Below are 14955 nucleotides of genomic sequence, written 5' to 3' on the forward strand. Positions count from 1 at the left end.
CAAGCATGTGTTTGGATTGTGGGAGGAAACCAAGGTATCCAGAGAAAACCTCTGCATTTGCAGGGGGGAAATGAAAACTCCTCAGTGAAAGGTCTGAACACAGTAAAAAGGCGAGACTGTGAGAGGAAGACGAATGTGCATTCATTCATCCCATATTTAAAGATTAATGTTTTAGGATTTTTTTATGATGAAGAGTAAGTAGATAGGAAGTTGAAGTTGTTTATCACTTGCATTAAGATGGATCTTCTTCCAGCAGGTATATTGCACGGTCTTGCATTTTTGTTGTTGTTTTGTTTTGTTTTTTTCCCCCCGTTGCCCTGACCTCGCTCCTTGGAGAAATAAAGTTAAGAATATGTACCGATGCAGTCTGCAGGAATCATATAATCGTTTACATTTACTGTATACAATATTTGTCCCTAATGGAAAAAATACAATTGAGCTTTTCTTCATTTTGTTTTTAGATTTTTATGTTTGTTATTATTATTGTTTTTTTTTTACTCTTTTTGCTCAGTGACTACCAGAAAATCAAAAATAGATTGTTTTAACACTCCTGAATGACCCTGCTATTTATTCCACCAGTTGTCATGTGACTGCATATTCTATTTTTATGATTCTGAGGATTTTGTCCACCCTCGAGGTGTGCAATTTGCCCATAAACACTTAAAGGGTATCACTGTAAATAAACCCTCCATTTGTATTTACTGATTTCCCTTGAGATGTCACTCGGCATTGTCCTCTACCTGTCTCTTTTGCACATGCTCTCACCCCTGCACTGTGAAGCGGGGCTCGGTGTCATGCCTGCTTGTGCACGCTCATCTGTGACTGTCAGGCCGAGTTGTCTGGAGGAGCGGACGTAGCAGCAGAGCGAACTGTCAAGCCCGATCAGACGAGAAGGTTTCTGTGTGAATCTCCTGCTGTCTGACCAAATATAGCCACCGAAGTGACAAGCCCGCCCCTGGTTCTACTCGTCTCAATAATCCGAACATGTCACCCGCCATCCACAAGCAGAACAAGATGTCTTAAAAAAATAAAAAAATAAAACATAAAGCTCAGATGACAGCGAGCTGGTGAAGGTTTGTATGTGTGCCGGCCAACTTTGACAAGACATTTCCAGTTTATTTCATCTGATGTTTGCAGCTTTTGTGTTTCAGTGTTTTTGTGTCCAGCTTTCAATTTACTTTTCTTGGACACAATTTTGCAGTTGCAGGACTGCAAGTATGGTCTTTATGTATGGAAGACTCAATCATGATCTTTGTTTGGCTTGTATATCGGTATATATTTGTGATAAGTGAATCCCATGTGAAGCCTCCTTGTTGTCACTTGTCCGTGTGGTGAGCCAGTAGGAGGACATTGACTTTCATTTTCCCGATTTTAGCTTCTCATTGGACAGGAAAGCCTTGCTTGAACCGTTTTCTTGGTAGACAGGAGGCACATAATCTTCAACGATCAAATATGAAGGCTAATATTATGGACTACACAAGTAGCTCGGGACAACAGATCCCAACGTGATCCCACGGTGACCTTTCTGTTGTTGAGAAGCCACATCTGCATGGCTGCGATTCCCCCGAGGGGCCTGTTTCCAAGGATATGTGCAGTGTGACATTGTGAGAGATAAGCAAGCTGGAAATCGGGACCTATTGGAAGGGAGAACATGCTTTATTCACAAACACCTGCTATACCTGGCCTTTTAATGCCCGCTGAATATGGCCAGCTGTGAGGGGAGGCGCCGGTTCAAGAGAATCTATCAACGAGTCTCCTCATGCATCAAATCCCACAGATATTTTATTATTTATCGCTCCTGGCATGTAGCATTCTGAAGCCCAACCATTGTGAAACATTTTCCTATCCTTGAGATCAACACGGTCGTACAGCCAGTGGGTTAACGTATATTTTTTTAATGAAGGCAGAGCCCGACGGGAGCCGAATCAATACCATCGCAGCTGAAGATCAAAACTTGAAGAATCAATTAATCCGGGCTTGATTTAAATATTCCACTCAACGACTCGTCTGCTTTAAGGGGCATGGTGAATCACAAAGGGACTTCCCTCATTTCTCTAATAAGAACAACTGCCTTCTGATTGGGGCATCTGGTAACAGCAGTTTATGTAGTCAGGTTCTTGGATAAGACCGACTCATTCGACTTTCCGAATCTGACTGCTTGAATAAAAGGACTTCGAGAGGCACAGTTCCCCGGGGAACAAAGAGCTTCGCAGACTTTGCGGCTTTATTTTTAAATTTGATCCAATATTTGCTTTTGGCCCAGATCATCTTGCATTTTTCAAAACACACCGAGGAAAGTCACACTGCTGCCTTTGCCATTTCCTCCAGGCACACGGATTAACACACATAGCATCACAAGAGGCCATATATTAATATTATATTCACATATTCTATACATTTGCATGGGTTAACTGTAGGTAAACAGTTTTGATTGCGAATAAAAGGATTTCATCAGGAGCTGTTGAGCTTGATGCACAAATCGAAGCCGCATGCACCGGGGGTGAGTTTAGTGAGACAAGCACCGCTCAGAAAAAAACTGCTTTACTCCAGGGACAATCATCCTGCCATTTATTTGAGTGCTTCTGGTCAGGTGTCAGGCTGTTTGAGAGGCTGACCTTGAGAATGGGGCAATTCCAAGGTCTATTTGTATTGTAATTCATGGTAGAGATGTTCCTTACATCTCTTGCTGTTGGAGCCCCGGCGGGAGCAGGTGGTGCCTCTTCACGATAAATTTGGAAAAAAATGTGAGAGGGAGGCCAAGTGCTAATATCCCACCCCGGGTGTCATCAGTGTAATGTATGATGGCACAGGGGGGGAAAAAAACAAAACAACAACAAACCCCGAGTAATACAAGCGAGTGTGACAGAGGAGACCTCTGAAGTAAATTTTCACATCGCTGATAAACGGCATGCTGGCTGAATGACCTGTGCTTGGGGATTATCAACAGCCTGCATAAATTAATTGGGGTCAAACCTCGAGCTCTAACAGGCAGCTGCTCTCAGTGGAGTCGGTACCTGCTCTGCACTAACCAGCAGATATTCCTGTGGACAGTTACATACTGCAAACATACTGCAGATAAAAGAAAGAAAGAAAGAAAGAAGAAGAAACAACCTACATGTTTCCTTCAAGAGAGGCTAAAAACAGAAGCAGTCAAATATAACTCAAATAAATGGTAATATTCCCTCACAGCTGCCGGGTGTCTGAAGAGGCAATGATTATGTCATAGAAGACGGGGACTCGTGTCGCCCAGAAAAGCCTTTCACGGGTACTCGTGATGTCTTCCTTTACAGTTCACTCAGCTGGGGGTACTTAAGCACAAATCAATCTATTGTTGGAATCGTTTCTATCACGAACATGTTACCTTTTCATATTTACTTCAAGCTCCCCGCTGATTTAACTTCATTACCCGGTTTAAATGATGCTTAATTATCAAGCCAGTCGCAATCACGGTCGCGGCGGGGGGTTCGGGCGTGCTGCAGGGAGACAGTGCAAAGTTTCCTGAGAAGTTAGGAAGTGGAAAACACTCGGCACTCCTGCTTTGCCTTGCAAACAAACCGTGGGCTTGATTACACACACATTTGTTTAGAGAGAGGCGCGAGTCGTGTTCGACATCTGAAAACAGGACCAGATCATTTCATCATTTTCTCTTGTAAAGCATTACATCACATATGATATATTAGGTATGTATTTTAATTTGATTGAAAAATACATTATATTAAAGCCAAAGATTAGTATTAATTTATTACCTTTCCTTATTTTTGTTGTGGAGCCACATCTGGGTCCAACCAGTCAAATGATCACATACTGTTGGAGAAGGAAAACAAAAATTTTACACGTTGTGTCATTGTTTCTCATAAATATCAGGAAATTGTTCACATTGGGTGCCTTCTTCACAAAACCTGTTATGACCAACATGATATGTCGTTTAAAAAAGTGCCATCTTAAATCCCTTTTGTCACGGTGATTATTTTAAGCTGCTCGCTTCTGAGGCTTTCGTTATGCATGTTTTCAAAAACACAGTATGGATTTGAGGCTCATGTCATTTTTAATAGCAACAGTGGGAGCTTGCGTTCGCTGCTGCATCTTGCTGTTCTGCTCATCCATACACCCATCGGTGAGTTGGCACTGGAGCCCAGCCCAGCCCACAATGGGTGAAGGCGGGGGAAACCTTGGACCGGGTCCCAGTTCATCACAGTGCAAACAAACAGAGACACTCGTTCACAATTATGGACATTTTGGAGTTGCCAGTTCATGTCACCCCCCCAACATTAAAAACAACAGTGTCTATTCATCTGTCAACTGGAAATCAAAGTTTTACACACATTTTTACACTGTATTTTCACTGTTACACTAAAACAAGCCTCAAATGTGTGGAGCAGTGGTTACAACTGCTGCCTCAGCAGAAAAAGACTTGACTTTCATTGTTTGACAAGGCCTTGCATGTGGGTCATTCTCCAGATTTCTCTCACAGACGTGTTCATTGGGGGGTTTTCGGAACTCCGAATCAGCCGTGAGGGACTATTAGTTTCTCCATCGTAGCCCTGTGTTGGACTTGCAACCTGTCCCGGGCAACTCAACCTCCTCAGTTCATGTCAGTGTTGCTGTAAGACTGAGAGGTTCAGGAGATGCTTTGTCCCCAGTGTCATCAGACGATATAACAGCAGGTGACGTCTTCTGGGTCTGCAACATTTTGTTTTTATCAGCATTATTCTGTGAGCTGCTGGACATATTGAATTTCTCCTCTTGGGGATGAATGAAGTCCTATTCTATTCTATTCTATTGTATTCTATTGTATTGTATTCTATTCTATTCTATTCTATTCGATATTGGATAAAGAGGATGAAGAAGATATATTGACAGTTGTGTGACTTCAAAGACAGTTTAAAAAGTACTTAAACATCTTCCCAAAAAGCTATACATCATATTAAGGTCGTGTTGTGATGTTTGTATTGCGTTATGTTTTAATCAGTCTGTACTAGCTTAATTTCATCCAGGCATTGAGGTGAAGGACATCCAATAGAATATAATTGATAATAGTGACCTAGTTGGTCTTGGATTTTTGTTCCACCAACATTTGATCACTTGAAGAATCTAAATATAGAGAGAAAGAGAGAAAACCTAATCTTTCAAGTTGTTATCAGACAAACAAGAATGGGATATGCAAAACGTAAGAAATAAAAGAAAATCACAAGCCATTAAAAAAAAAACAACCTCCACAGCAGTGTTCGTAATATGCTGAGGCAAACGATCATTTTGTAATACATGTTTATTATGTATTCCCAGAGTCTACGTAGAGCGGGAGCACGGCGAACCCTTCCTCCGCGATGCATTCATGTTCATTCATCCGCTCGCTCGCGAGTTCAGAGCTGTTTTGTAGCTGCGTCTCGCGGCTCAGTGCCGGTTGCCGCTCCCCGGCGCTCCGTCTCCTCCTCTCCCCTGAGGTCGACCACCACTAATTAAATCTCAACCTGTGGGAGACGCTCAGCGGTTATGCATAAATAACCATTCATTCATATTTCAGAGCAGCAGCAGCCATCTTGCCTGTTGGAGACCTCTGACTGCTGCAGGTGTTTAATGCGTCTGAGATTGGAGACCTGAAACCATCATCTCCACCCGGGGGGGGGGGGGGGTTCACCGGCTGGGCACATGTTTCCTGGCAGGCACACATTATACTGATTACCTTGTCACGCGCTGGATGGCTGTGTTTTTAATAGCTGTGCAAGTTAGGATGATTTATAATGTTAAAGAAATTTCAAATATAATGAAAAGACACCATGAATACACATCTGACTCCTTTGTCTCAGTCATAATCCTTCAGGAATTATAGAAGCGGCCATCATTTGAGCCTCTGTCTCAGAGGATATTGGATCATTATCTAACTCTTCTTGGATGTGAAATAGCGGCTCGGGCTGACAGAGGACGGGAGGGGGGTGGAAGATGGAGAAATTTCAGGACACCATTTCTCAGAGGATATTAGGTGTCGGGGCAGGAGAGGGGAGTGACCACAGGCCATTTCGCCAAGCTAATGGGATGGGAATCCCTGGCAGCGGGGGTTAGTTGGAAGGGATTTACTGTTGGACTGTGAGGATGAAGCTTCAACATGAAAGGATGGTTTCAATTGAACTATCTTTGCCAGAGATAAAGAAATAAAAAAAAATAAAAAAAAGCTCCTGCATGGGACTGAATTTTTCTACTTGTCTTAGTTGTGTTGTCTTTTTAATCATGTGTTGATTCTTCCACGTGACCCCTGTTTTAAATACTGATGGCTGTCATTTGATGAGCTGAGGTGATTTGTGTTGAAGTGCGTCATGCTGCTGATCAGATTTTAAGCAGGAAATTCAAGCAAAATCTCCTTTTATCAGATAATGTGGTTTATGGATAAGTATGACTGACCAAGGCCTTTTTTTTTTCAGTTTTGACCCACCTGGCAATGAGCTTTAAAAAAACCCAAACAAAAACGGCGCACTTTTCCTCCTTCGCTCAAGGTTTTAGAATATTCCACAAAGTGAACGTTAATATGAACATTTTTTATTTTTAGTTTATTTATTTGTTTGTTTGTTTTCTGCCAGGAGACTTTGGACACTGAAAGGATTATTATAATCATTTTTTTTATCATAATACACAGCTTTTAATGGTGCCCTGTATGAGGACTGTGCGGTAATCCCCTGTTATCTCTTCATGTCTGACACATATTGCACACACACACAACACACAGCAACAATCGCACAGCCACACAGCCACACATCCACACGGCTCTGCTGTGCAGGTGTCTGCATTAAGAAGCCGTCAAAGGAGGGGAAGGGAGGCACGGACGGCCTCGCCGCGTCAGGGTATTACTTAGCAGGGATTTAGAAGTGAAAGGCGCTATTGGTGACAGTAGTCAGGGTGTCTGATGGGAACCGCGGATGACAGATTAGTGAAAGAAACACACGTGTTCATTGGGGATTGAATGAGACTCATTACAGTAATTAAAAACCTTTCCACACGTCCTTTCTCCTGCTGCACAATGGGCCACAATGCAAGCTCACCTCTGGGAGCGCAGCGTTGGACATGATCGCTCTGTTTCAGCCACATCAGAATGAAGATGAACTTTAATGGAGGTGTGTTGTTTTGTTTTTTTTGTTGTTGTTTTTATTTTGGTGTGTCTTTTATGTGTGGCTGATGTTGGTTGCCACAGCAACAACCCTAGCGGGCTCATAAGGCAGTGTACAAACTGAAGGCAACCCCCCTTTTTTTTCACCAATCATCCCCTGTTTGTGTCTGTGACTTTCTGTAGTCTTCCTAAACGACTGAAGTGTGGGGGAGGGTCTCCTGCTTTGGATGTGATAAGGGTGATTGAGGTATGAGTGGACGGGGAGGTGCGTCTTGGGTGGAGTTCCTGGTTTCGGACTTTCTACGAGAGAGAGGGCGAGAGAGAGAGAGAGAGAGAGAGAGAGAGAGAGAGAGAGAGAGAGAGAGAGAGAGAGAGAGAGAGAGAGAGAGCAGACAAAGAGAGTGTATGCAGATAGAGGAAGTGACAACTAAAGAGCGAATTTGTGTATGAGACGCAGACTGAGTGGGAGGAGGAGGAGAAGAGAGAGAGAGTGAGAGAAAGCGAGAGAGAGAGAGAGAGAAAGGATGCTCGCTCAGAGTGTTTCTCTTGTCTGAAGAGCTGAAACTGAGGCCAGCAGGTGGACGGTCGATGAGAAGTGGCGAGCGCGCTCTGGACACGGAGCTGGAGCGTGTGACGCGTAAAACGCGCACAGAGCGAGGGAGAAGGAGAGAGCGCGTCAGGGGAGAAGGAGAGGGGAGATACAACTGTGTAAGAGGCGTAGAGAAAGAGAGAGAGAGGGGGAGGAGGAGAAGGGCTTAACTTGACGAGAAACGTAGACAGTGAGTCATCCGTGAGCTGGTCGCCGTCCGGACTTCCCAGGAAGCGCCAAGCGTGCGCCACCACCACCACCACCACCACCACCGCCTCCTCCTCCTCCTCCGCCGCCGCCGCCGCAGCCGCACTTGTGTGAGTATAAGTTTGCGCCTCCGCTCCGTGCAGGACATCAGGGTCGTCCAGCTGTCACGACGTGGCTTCTCCCACTCGAGTGATTTCTGCATTGCCAACCAGCTGGGGGTGTGTTATGTAATTTGTTGTGGTGTTGGGATGAAGCTGTGGCTTTGCGCTGCGAGCGGATCTCCAGCTGGGGTTGTGCGTACGTGGTAACGTTGAACTGGACGAGGCAGGTGTGTGTGTGTGTGTGTGTGTGTGTGTGTGTGTGTGTGTGTGTGTGTGTGTGTGTGTGTGTGTGTGTGTGTGTGTGTGTGTGTGTGTGTGTGTGTGTGTGTGTGTGTGTGTGTGTGTGTGCGTGCCTGTGTGTGTCTGCAGATACGAATGTTGCAATACATGCTTATAGTGCAGGAGGAGTTTTGCAATGGGAATTTACTTTGATGCCTGTCCACTTTTCTGATTTTCGATCTATAATAGCCGGGATCATCTTGTGTACACTGCTTATGACACCTATGTCAAAATACAACATTTGTGTTGGTGCAGCAAGTATTTGTAGGAGACTCTTTGCCTTGGAAACTCGTGTATACTGCTCATTATGATAGGCTACAAGTATTTTCTGTCTTGAAAACATCAGTTTTTTTAAACATGTATTCGGTTTCACCTGAATATATATTCGTGACCATGTGTGTCCTGCATTCATCTATTGAAAATCAGCTCCAATTAGGAGTTTTGGGCAGCTGATGCCCTCCTCTATCTTCCTCTCTCATGGGAGAGAAAACTGCTGCTGCTGGTGCTCCTTGCTGAGTTTATCTGTATTGAGCCTGTTGAGGGCAAGATTTTTTTTTTTTTTCCCATTTAATTTGGATGCTGCAGGACTTTCCTTGATTGAACACTCACTCATTGCGTAATAGCTGGGAGGCTGCGCTGTATGTTAATGATTCATGCTCTGTTTTCTTCACCTACATTTGAATCCTAGTGAACTCAGTGATTCACTCAGTGAATGCGAAAGCAGATTCACATCTCTGCCACTGTCCCTCCTGAGCAGCTGCTTGTCTTATCTGCAGCCTCAGTGTCGGACCTACTGCTCCGTGCACTATCAACTACACACTGTGTCAACACACACCCACACGATCAGTAATAATGAATTCATCACAGTTTGCAACAGGATTAAGGTGCCGTTCGTACTGTGGAAACCATTTGGCTTTTAAATTAAAAAGTGCATTGTCTCCTGAAAGTGTTAATTCAGCATATAATCCTTTCCTCTTGATGACTTTTTAAAGCCAGATTATGTAGCACCTTGTATTTGCACATATGCGATGCATATTTTATTGTGGCTGCCAGAGCTTTCTTTTATCATCAGACACACAGTACACATTTTTCTGTATTTACAATTGGATGTACTTGCACACCAATCAATCCCAATATGTGTTTGGAAGAAGTTGAATTAAAGAAACGAATTGGAAGCCAGTTGTTAGTGTCGATATAGCACGAGTGTGGTTATTGATGAGTGATCCTGTGAAGATAAAGCCCTTCTGTGAGAGATACTGAGTTTTGAGCAAATGATGCTCAACAGTGGCATTGCTGAGCTCTGCATGAGCAGTCTGCTATTCTGGAGGGTAGATTCTCTGTTTCAACAGTAAAACTCGTCTTGAGTCTCTAAATCCCTGAAGTGTTTGCACTGAAAGAAAGAACTTGTGCAGCAATGAGCGACTATTTTCTTGAAATTATTAGTTGTTTAAGCATGAACTGCACATGACTTAAAGAGACAGTTGCATGGTTTCACGTGGCTCTGGTAACTGGGTTTAAATCTCTATCATTGGGACACTGCAGATGAGCATACGAGTCCCAGTTACATGCTATCCACAGGCTTTAATTGATTGATATTGTTCAGTTTTTCTTCTCTGGCTTTTATCATATGGCAACCTCAAAGTCTTATTATGGGTGTGAAGTTATAGCGTGTGCCGCTTAAAGCAGAATCTAAGTGAAAAACTTCAAAACAAAACAAAAGCTGCTGTACCCTTGACATGACACATGTGTTTATTTGTTGGGTTTTTTTTGCTCAAAGAGACCGACAACACTTCCTTTGGTTGTCCTCTTCTTCGATTTGTGGCTGGGTGACCTTTTCTGACTGAATGTCCTCTTGTGTCTCTTCCCTTTGTAGGAAACAAGATGGGAGTGACCCTCGCATTTCTGCAACACTAGAGCCCCAGCTGTTCCAGCCCTCGCTCCCACGCAGCACCTCACCAATCAACAAGGTAGGAGGAGGGGGGAAAAAAAAGAAAGAAAAAAGAACTAGGCCAGATTGAGTTTTCACATTGACCCTTGACCTTATCCCACAGACCTCCGTGTGACCTCCCTCTCTGTGATCTTTGTCAGGTGTCTCAGCTCATCTTGTCTCCACACCTGCACCTGTCCGGTTGCGCTCGCTCGGCGTGTTCTGCCCGTATTTAATCTCTCACGGTGTATTAGTGCCACCGCTCCTGCGCGCCGTGTTACTTTGATTTTAATTCTTGTAGTGTTTTGTGTAACTTGTGTAATTAGAGCGCACGGAGCTCGGTGTCTGGGACGATTACGTTTGACTGATTCAATTAATAGAAGCCTATTTTTAACGGCAAATCGTCAGCATGATGTTGATCATTTCTCCTGTCTGACTTCATCAAAGAAAACACAGCATGTATGAGCAAATATTATTTTTTAACCACACGTTCTATACTCTCTCTGTCATTTACTATGCTTAAGCAACATCAAGGACTCAGGGTGGTGTAGCGATTATCCCCTTTAACTTATGTCGAGACTACCCCCAGATCCTTCTAGAATTTAGCCGCCTTTCTATGTGAGTTTTCATGTTTTCCTGATGGCAACGTGGGTTTTCTCAAGGCACTACAAGTTCCTTTCCACAATCCTAAAACATACAGTAATTGTTGACTATAAATTTCCCATAGGTGTGATTGTGTGTCTATTATTGTCTGTTTCTCTGTGTTTGCCCTGTGATAGACATGGATGGATGGATGGATGGATGGATGGATGGATGGATGCTCAACCCAACTAGTTCATTTAATCTATTTGTCTATGAATCCGTCTATTCGAGGTCTACACCTGCTTATCTAAATGGCGCACACATTTCACAGGTCAGCAGTGTATCACATGGCAAACACTGAGAGAAATGCAATTGCCCTCAATTTAAAGTCATCAAAAAAAACAACAAATGTATGGTTTTGGCTGATGGCAAAAAGCTTGAGTAACAAAAATCCCGTCACATGCACAGAGAAAACTTACAAACTTATACAAACGGTGCTTGAACCTGATCTAATAACAAACTTTTAGCATCCATGAATCAGCTCTGCTCAATCTTTCTGTCTTTGAGAGGAAAACATCTGCGACACTGCCAAATTGTCACGATTATCATTGCAAAACTGAAGGAGCACGAAGTGAAAGTGACTCGGGGGGGAAACGATTTTCATAAATCGAGTTTTACTGTCAAAGCACCAAGCAAATCCATCGCTCTGTAAGAATCCTTATCCTCACCGGCGACGTGTCTAATCGTCCCTGATGAGTGAGTGACGTGAAGCACCTGCCGGAAATATTTTTGGGGGAACTTAAAGAGACTGAACAGAGCTCGGCTCTGTGGTGATTAACATTGAGTACAGTCTCACTCGTGTCGGATTGCTTTCATAAGGTCTCTCACACTTTAGGATGAGAGACAATCTCACTTGATCTGATGAGGCCAGAGGGAGTTGGAATAGAAAGGGATTAAGAATTAAAGAATTTGGATTTTTTTATTTTTTTTTTAAACGCTCCCTCCTGATCCCCTGTGTCCCCCACCATCTGCAGATCCCTCACATTAAATGTGAGCGGAAGATTTCTGATCATCGATTTGCTCGACATGCATCTCATACACAAAAACACTGATCTACATTCTCCTAAAATGACTCACTCGACAGCATTTTATTTAAACTTGTAGTGCTTGGATTGGATATATCTGATTGATTTGGTTCATAGTGGAGGAACATGTGCTATCCAGAGTGGATATCCAGACACATCGTGGCAATGTGGTGCACCGTTGTACAATGAGGGCTTAGTGGGGCAAGACTCAGAGGAGCGCATCACTTTAATCAGAGCCCTGCAAAAAAATCCAGGTCAATCTGCAATTAACCCGAGCAGGTCTTATGGTCACTCCCTAATTTATACTTACACAGTTACACCATCGTATCATTAATCATGCATGAGTTTGCCGTTTGATATGCACTACCGCGTTACGCTAATTCAGATTCTGAAAAATAAAGACCAGGGCGTGTGTGTGTGTGTGTGTGTGTGTGTGTGTGTGTGTGTGTGTGTGTGTGTGTGTGTGTGTGTGTGTGTGTGTGTGTGTGTGGACTTTACATGTTTGCACCTTCGCTTCACGTTGCTCCAGGTGCCCAGACTTCCTCCCACTGTCCAAAGACTGTTAGAAAGAAAAGACAGTTGGCGGCGCAGCTTTAAGAGTGCAACAGTGAGAAGGAACAGCTCACGTTGAGACTGTGTCCACAGCCCGCGGAGAGTGTTATCTCACCGCCTTTGATTGAGGTTTTTAATGACATTTTTGGTCACGTTACCCGGCAACTTCTGCCACCCTTGGGTTACGTCACTCAGGCTGAACGCTTGGAGACGTACAGTATGTGGAAATATCAGGCGGCACTTCCAATGGCTGGAACAGAAAATGTCAAACACACAACTAAGATTGCTGGTCATGAAGAAAACACTTCCCTTGGCGATTTAATGAGCTCTCCGAAGATGTGGAGGTCTGGTGTTTGCTTCTTGTTGTAACAACAATCCTATTAGCGCAAGTAATGAGAGGTCTCGGCATTACACTTTCTCTAATCTGGTCATTTCTACATAAATAAACATCTTTCAGCTGAAATTACTTCACACAGGGCTGCTGTTTGCAGGATTCTAGTTAACTCCGTCCCTTTTTGCCCACATGTGATGATCCTCCAACTTGTGAATTGGTTGCTCTCGATATATATATATATGTTTTGATTCTCCGAGTTTAACGAGTCGGCCTCGAGATCCTCTGTAATACTTGTTCTCGCTGTCATCATTAAAATAGAAACGTGTGACTCCACCTCTCGCCACCTGTCAGCCTGAGTCGAGGTACAATCAGGGAGGAAGACAGAGATAGATAAGATGATGTGTGGTTTGGTGCACTAGAGAGAGCGAGAGAGAGAGAGAGAGAGAGAGAGAGAGAGAGAGAGAGGGATCAGCAAAGGACGAGACACTTTTAGCTTCATTCAGAGGATCACCTCCCTCGGCTCTCAAGCATTAACCGTGGCCTTTGCGTGCAACCGGAGATACGCACTTGCTGATAATCTTGTGTGTGTTTTTAGTTCCATGCTTTGAGAAGCCCCCTGGATCTTCTCCCAAAACTTCTGGCTGATCCGGCACTTCATCAGTCATGGCTGCAGTTAAGCGGGGGTCCGGGGCGTTGCAGTCTAACGTCGGGTGTCACAGTCGTCTCGTCTACCGTTTGAAAGAGGCACAGCAGTCATGGGGAGTTTAATCCCAACCTGTTGAAGTTGTGAAAATCTGTGAAGCTGCAGGACTCGAGTCTCGGGAGAGCAACAAATGGATAAAAATCTCAGGCATCATGCGCCACTGATGACCAAGACACACTGGAGGAGAGTAAGTAGCTTTACTTGAGGAACACGGTGGATAGAAAATGTTGGCGGCAATTTTCAGCAGAGGCTTGGACAAACGCCACCGCCAAGTGATGTTAGAGCTGCGAACGCGACGGTTCGTATCGCTTGTTTATTGAATTGACGAGCCGATGAAAGATGTGTCAGTGTGGGGGAACATTTCCAGTGCTTTTATCAAAAACAAGATAACATTCGGCTGGATTTGGTTTGACATCCTCCGTAATGGACGTACTGAGTAAAATGTTTTTTTTGTTTTGTTTTTGTGTACACCCGAATGACAATATGCTGCTCAATACCACGGCTTCTGTTATTCTAATCTCAGCTTAAAAACCAAGCTTGTTTGCTTTCAGGGTTAGTGTAAGACGGTTGTTTGCACATGGCGGAGGACTTTACTCACACTGAAAGCTCGAGCACGACTGCTGTGCACACACAGCGTTTGACTATGTCAGGCTGAACCGGGCTGAACCTCCACCTTCACTGTTGTTATTCAGCATTGTCTGCACGAGCTGCAGGTGCGTGTCAGAAATTTACAAGGTAATGCGAAACTTCATATTTAATATTGATTATGACCTGTACTATTCCAGCTTTTATGTAAAAGTCTCGTCTGACTTTTTTGTTTGTGTTTTTACTGTAAAGCACCTTGTGCAACAAGTGTTCTTGAAAGTGCTATATTAAGTTGTTCTTCTTATCATTATCATTATCATTATCATTATCATTATCATTATCATTATCATTATCATTATCATTATCATTATTATTATTATTATTATTATTATTATTGAACGTCAGAAATACCGTCTGTCTAAATAGCAGCAAATTTCACAAGATCAAATGTTTTTTGGATTTTTTTTAAAAGATGTATTTATCACAATTAACATTTTAAAGTGTAATTCTTATTTAACATGTTATGAATGTAGAAATAACTGAGGGAATAATTAACTTAGAATCCATCTAGTACTGTGTGTGTGTGTGTGTGTGTGTGTGTGTGTGTGTGTGTGTGTGTGTGTGTGTGTGTGTGTGTGTGTGTGTGTGTGTGTGTGTGTGTGTTTTATGTGATAGCAGGCGCCACACAACACAAACATATTCACATCCATGTCTATGGGCTATTTAGAGTCACCAGTTCACCTCAAGCGTTTGTTTTTGGACTGTGGGAGAAAATCCATACGTTTGTGTTCGTCAACATGCCCCAAAACTGACTTTGAACCGGGGATTTTCTCGACGTAAGATAAGAGAGGTATCGACTCCGCCCCCAGTGTGGCCTGTAAACCCAATAATGACACGATGGAAACAATAATGAATGTA

The 14955-nt window shown here is 43.5% G+C and overlaps 1 protein-coding gene across 1 annotated transcript in view; it reads left to right on the forward strand.

The window, feature by feature from the left end:
- LOC308130561 (rap1 GTPase-activating protein 1-like) overlaps positions 1-14955 on the forward strand; it is a gene marked incomplete at both ends in the record, with an annotated part of 47470 nt that overhangs the window by 15520 nt on the left and 16995 nt on the right. Inside the window, one exon of the mRNA XM_080496964.1 lies at positions 10143-10236. Within this exon, the coding sequence (XP_080353090.1) occupies positions 10143-10236 (94 nt within the window). The remainder of the gene's footprint in view (positions 1-10142; positions 10237-14955) is intronic.

This window comes from Blennius ocellaris (genome assembly GCF_963422515.1).
Source record: "Blennius ocellaris genome assembly, chromosome: 5".
In the NCBI taxonomy this organism is placed as follows: domain Eukaryota; kingdom Metazoa; phylum Chordata; class Actinopteri; order Blenniiformes; family Blenniidae; genus Blennius; species Blennius ocellaris.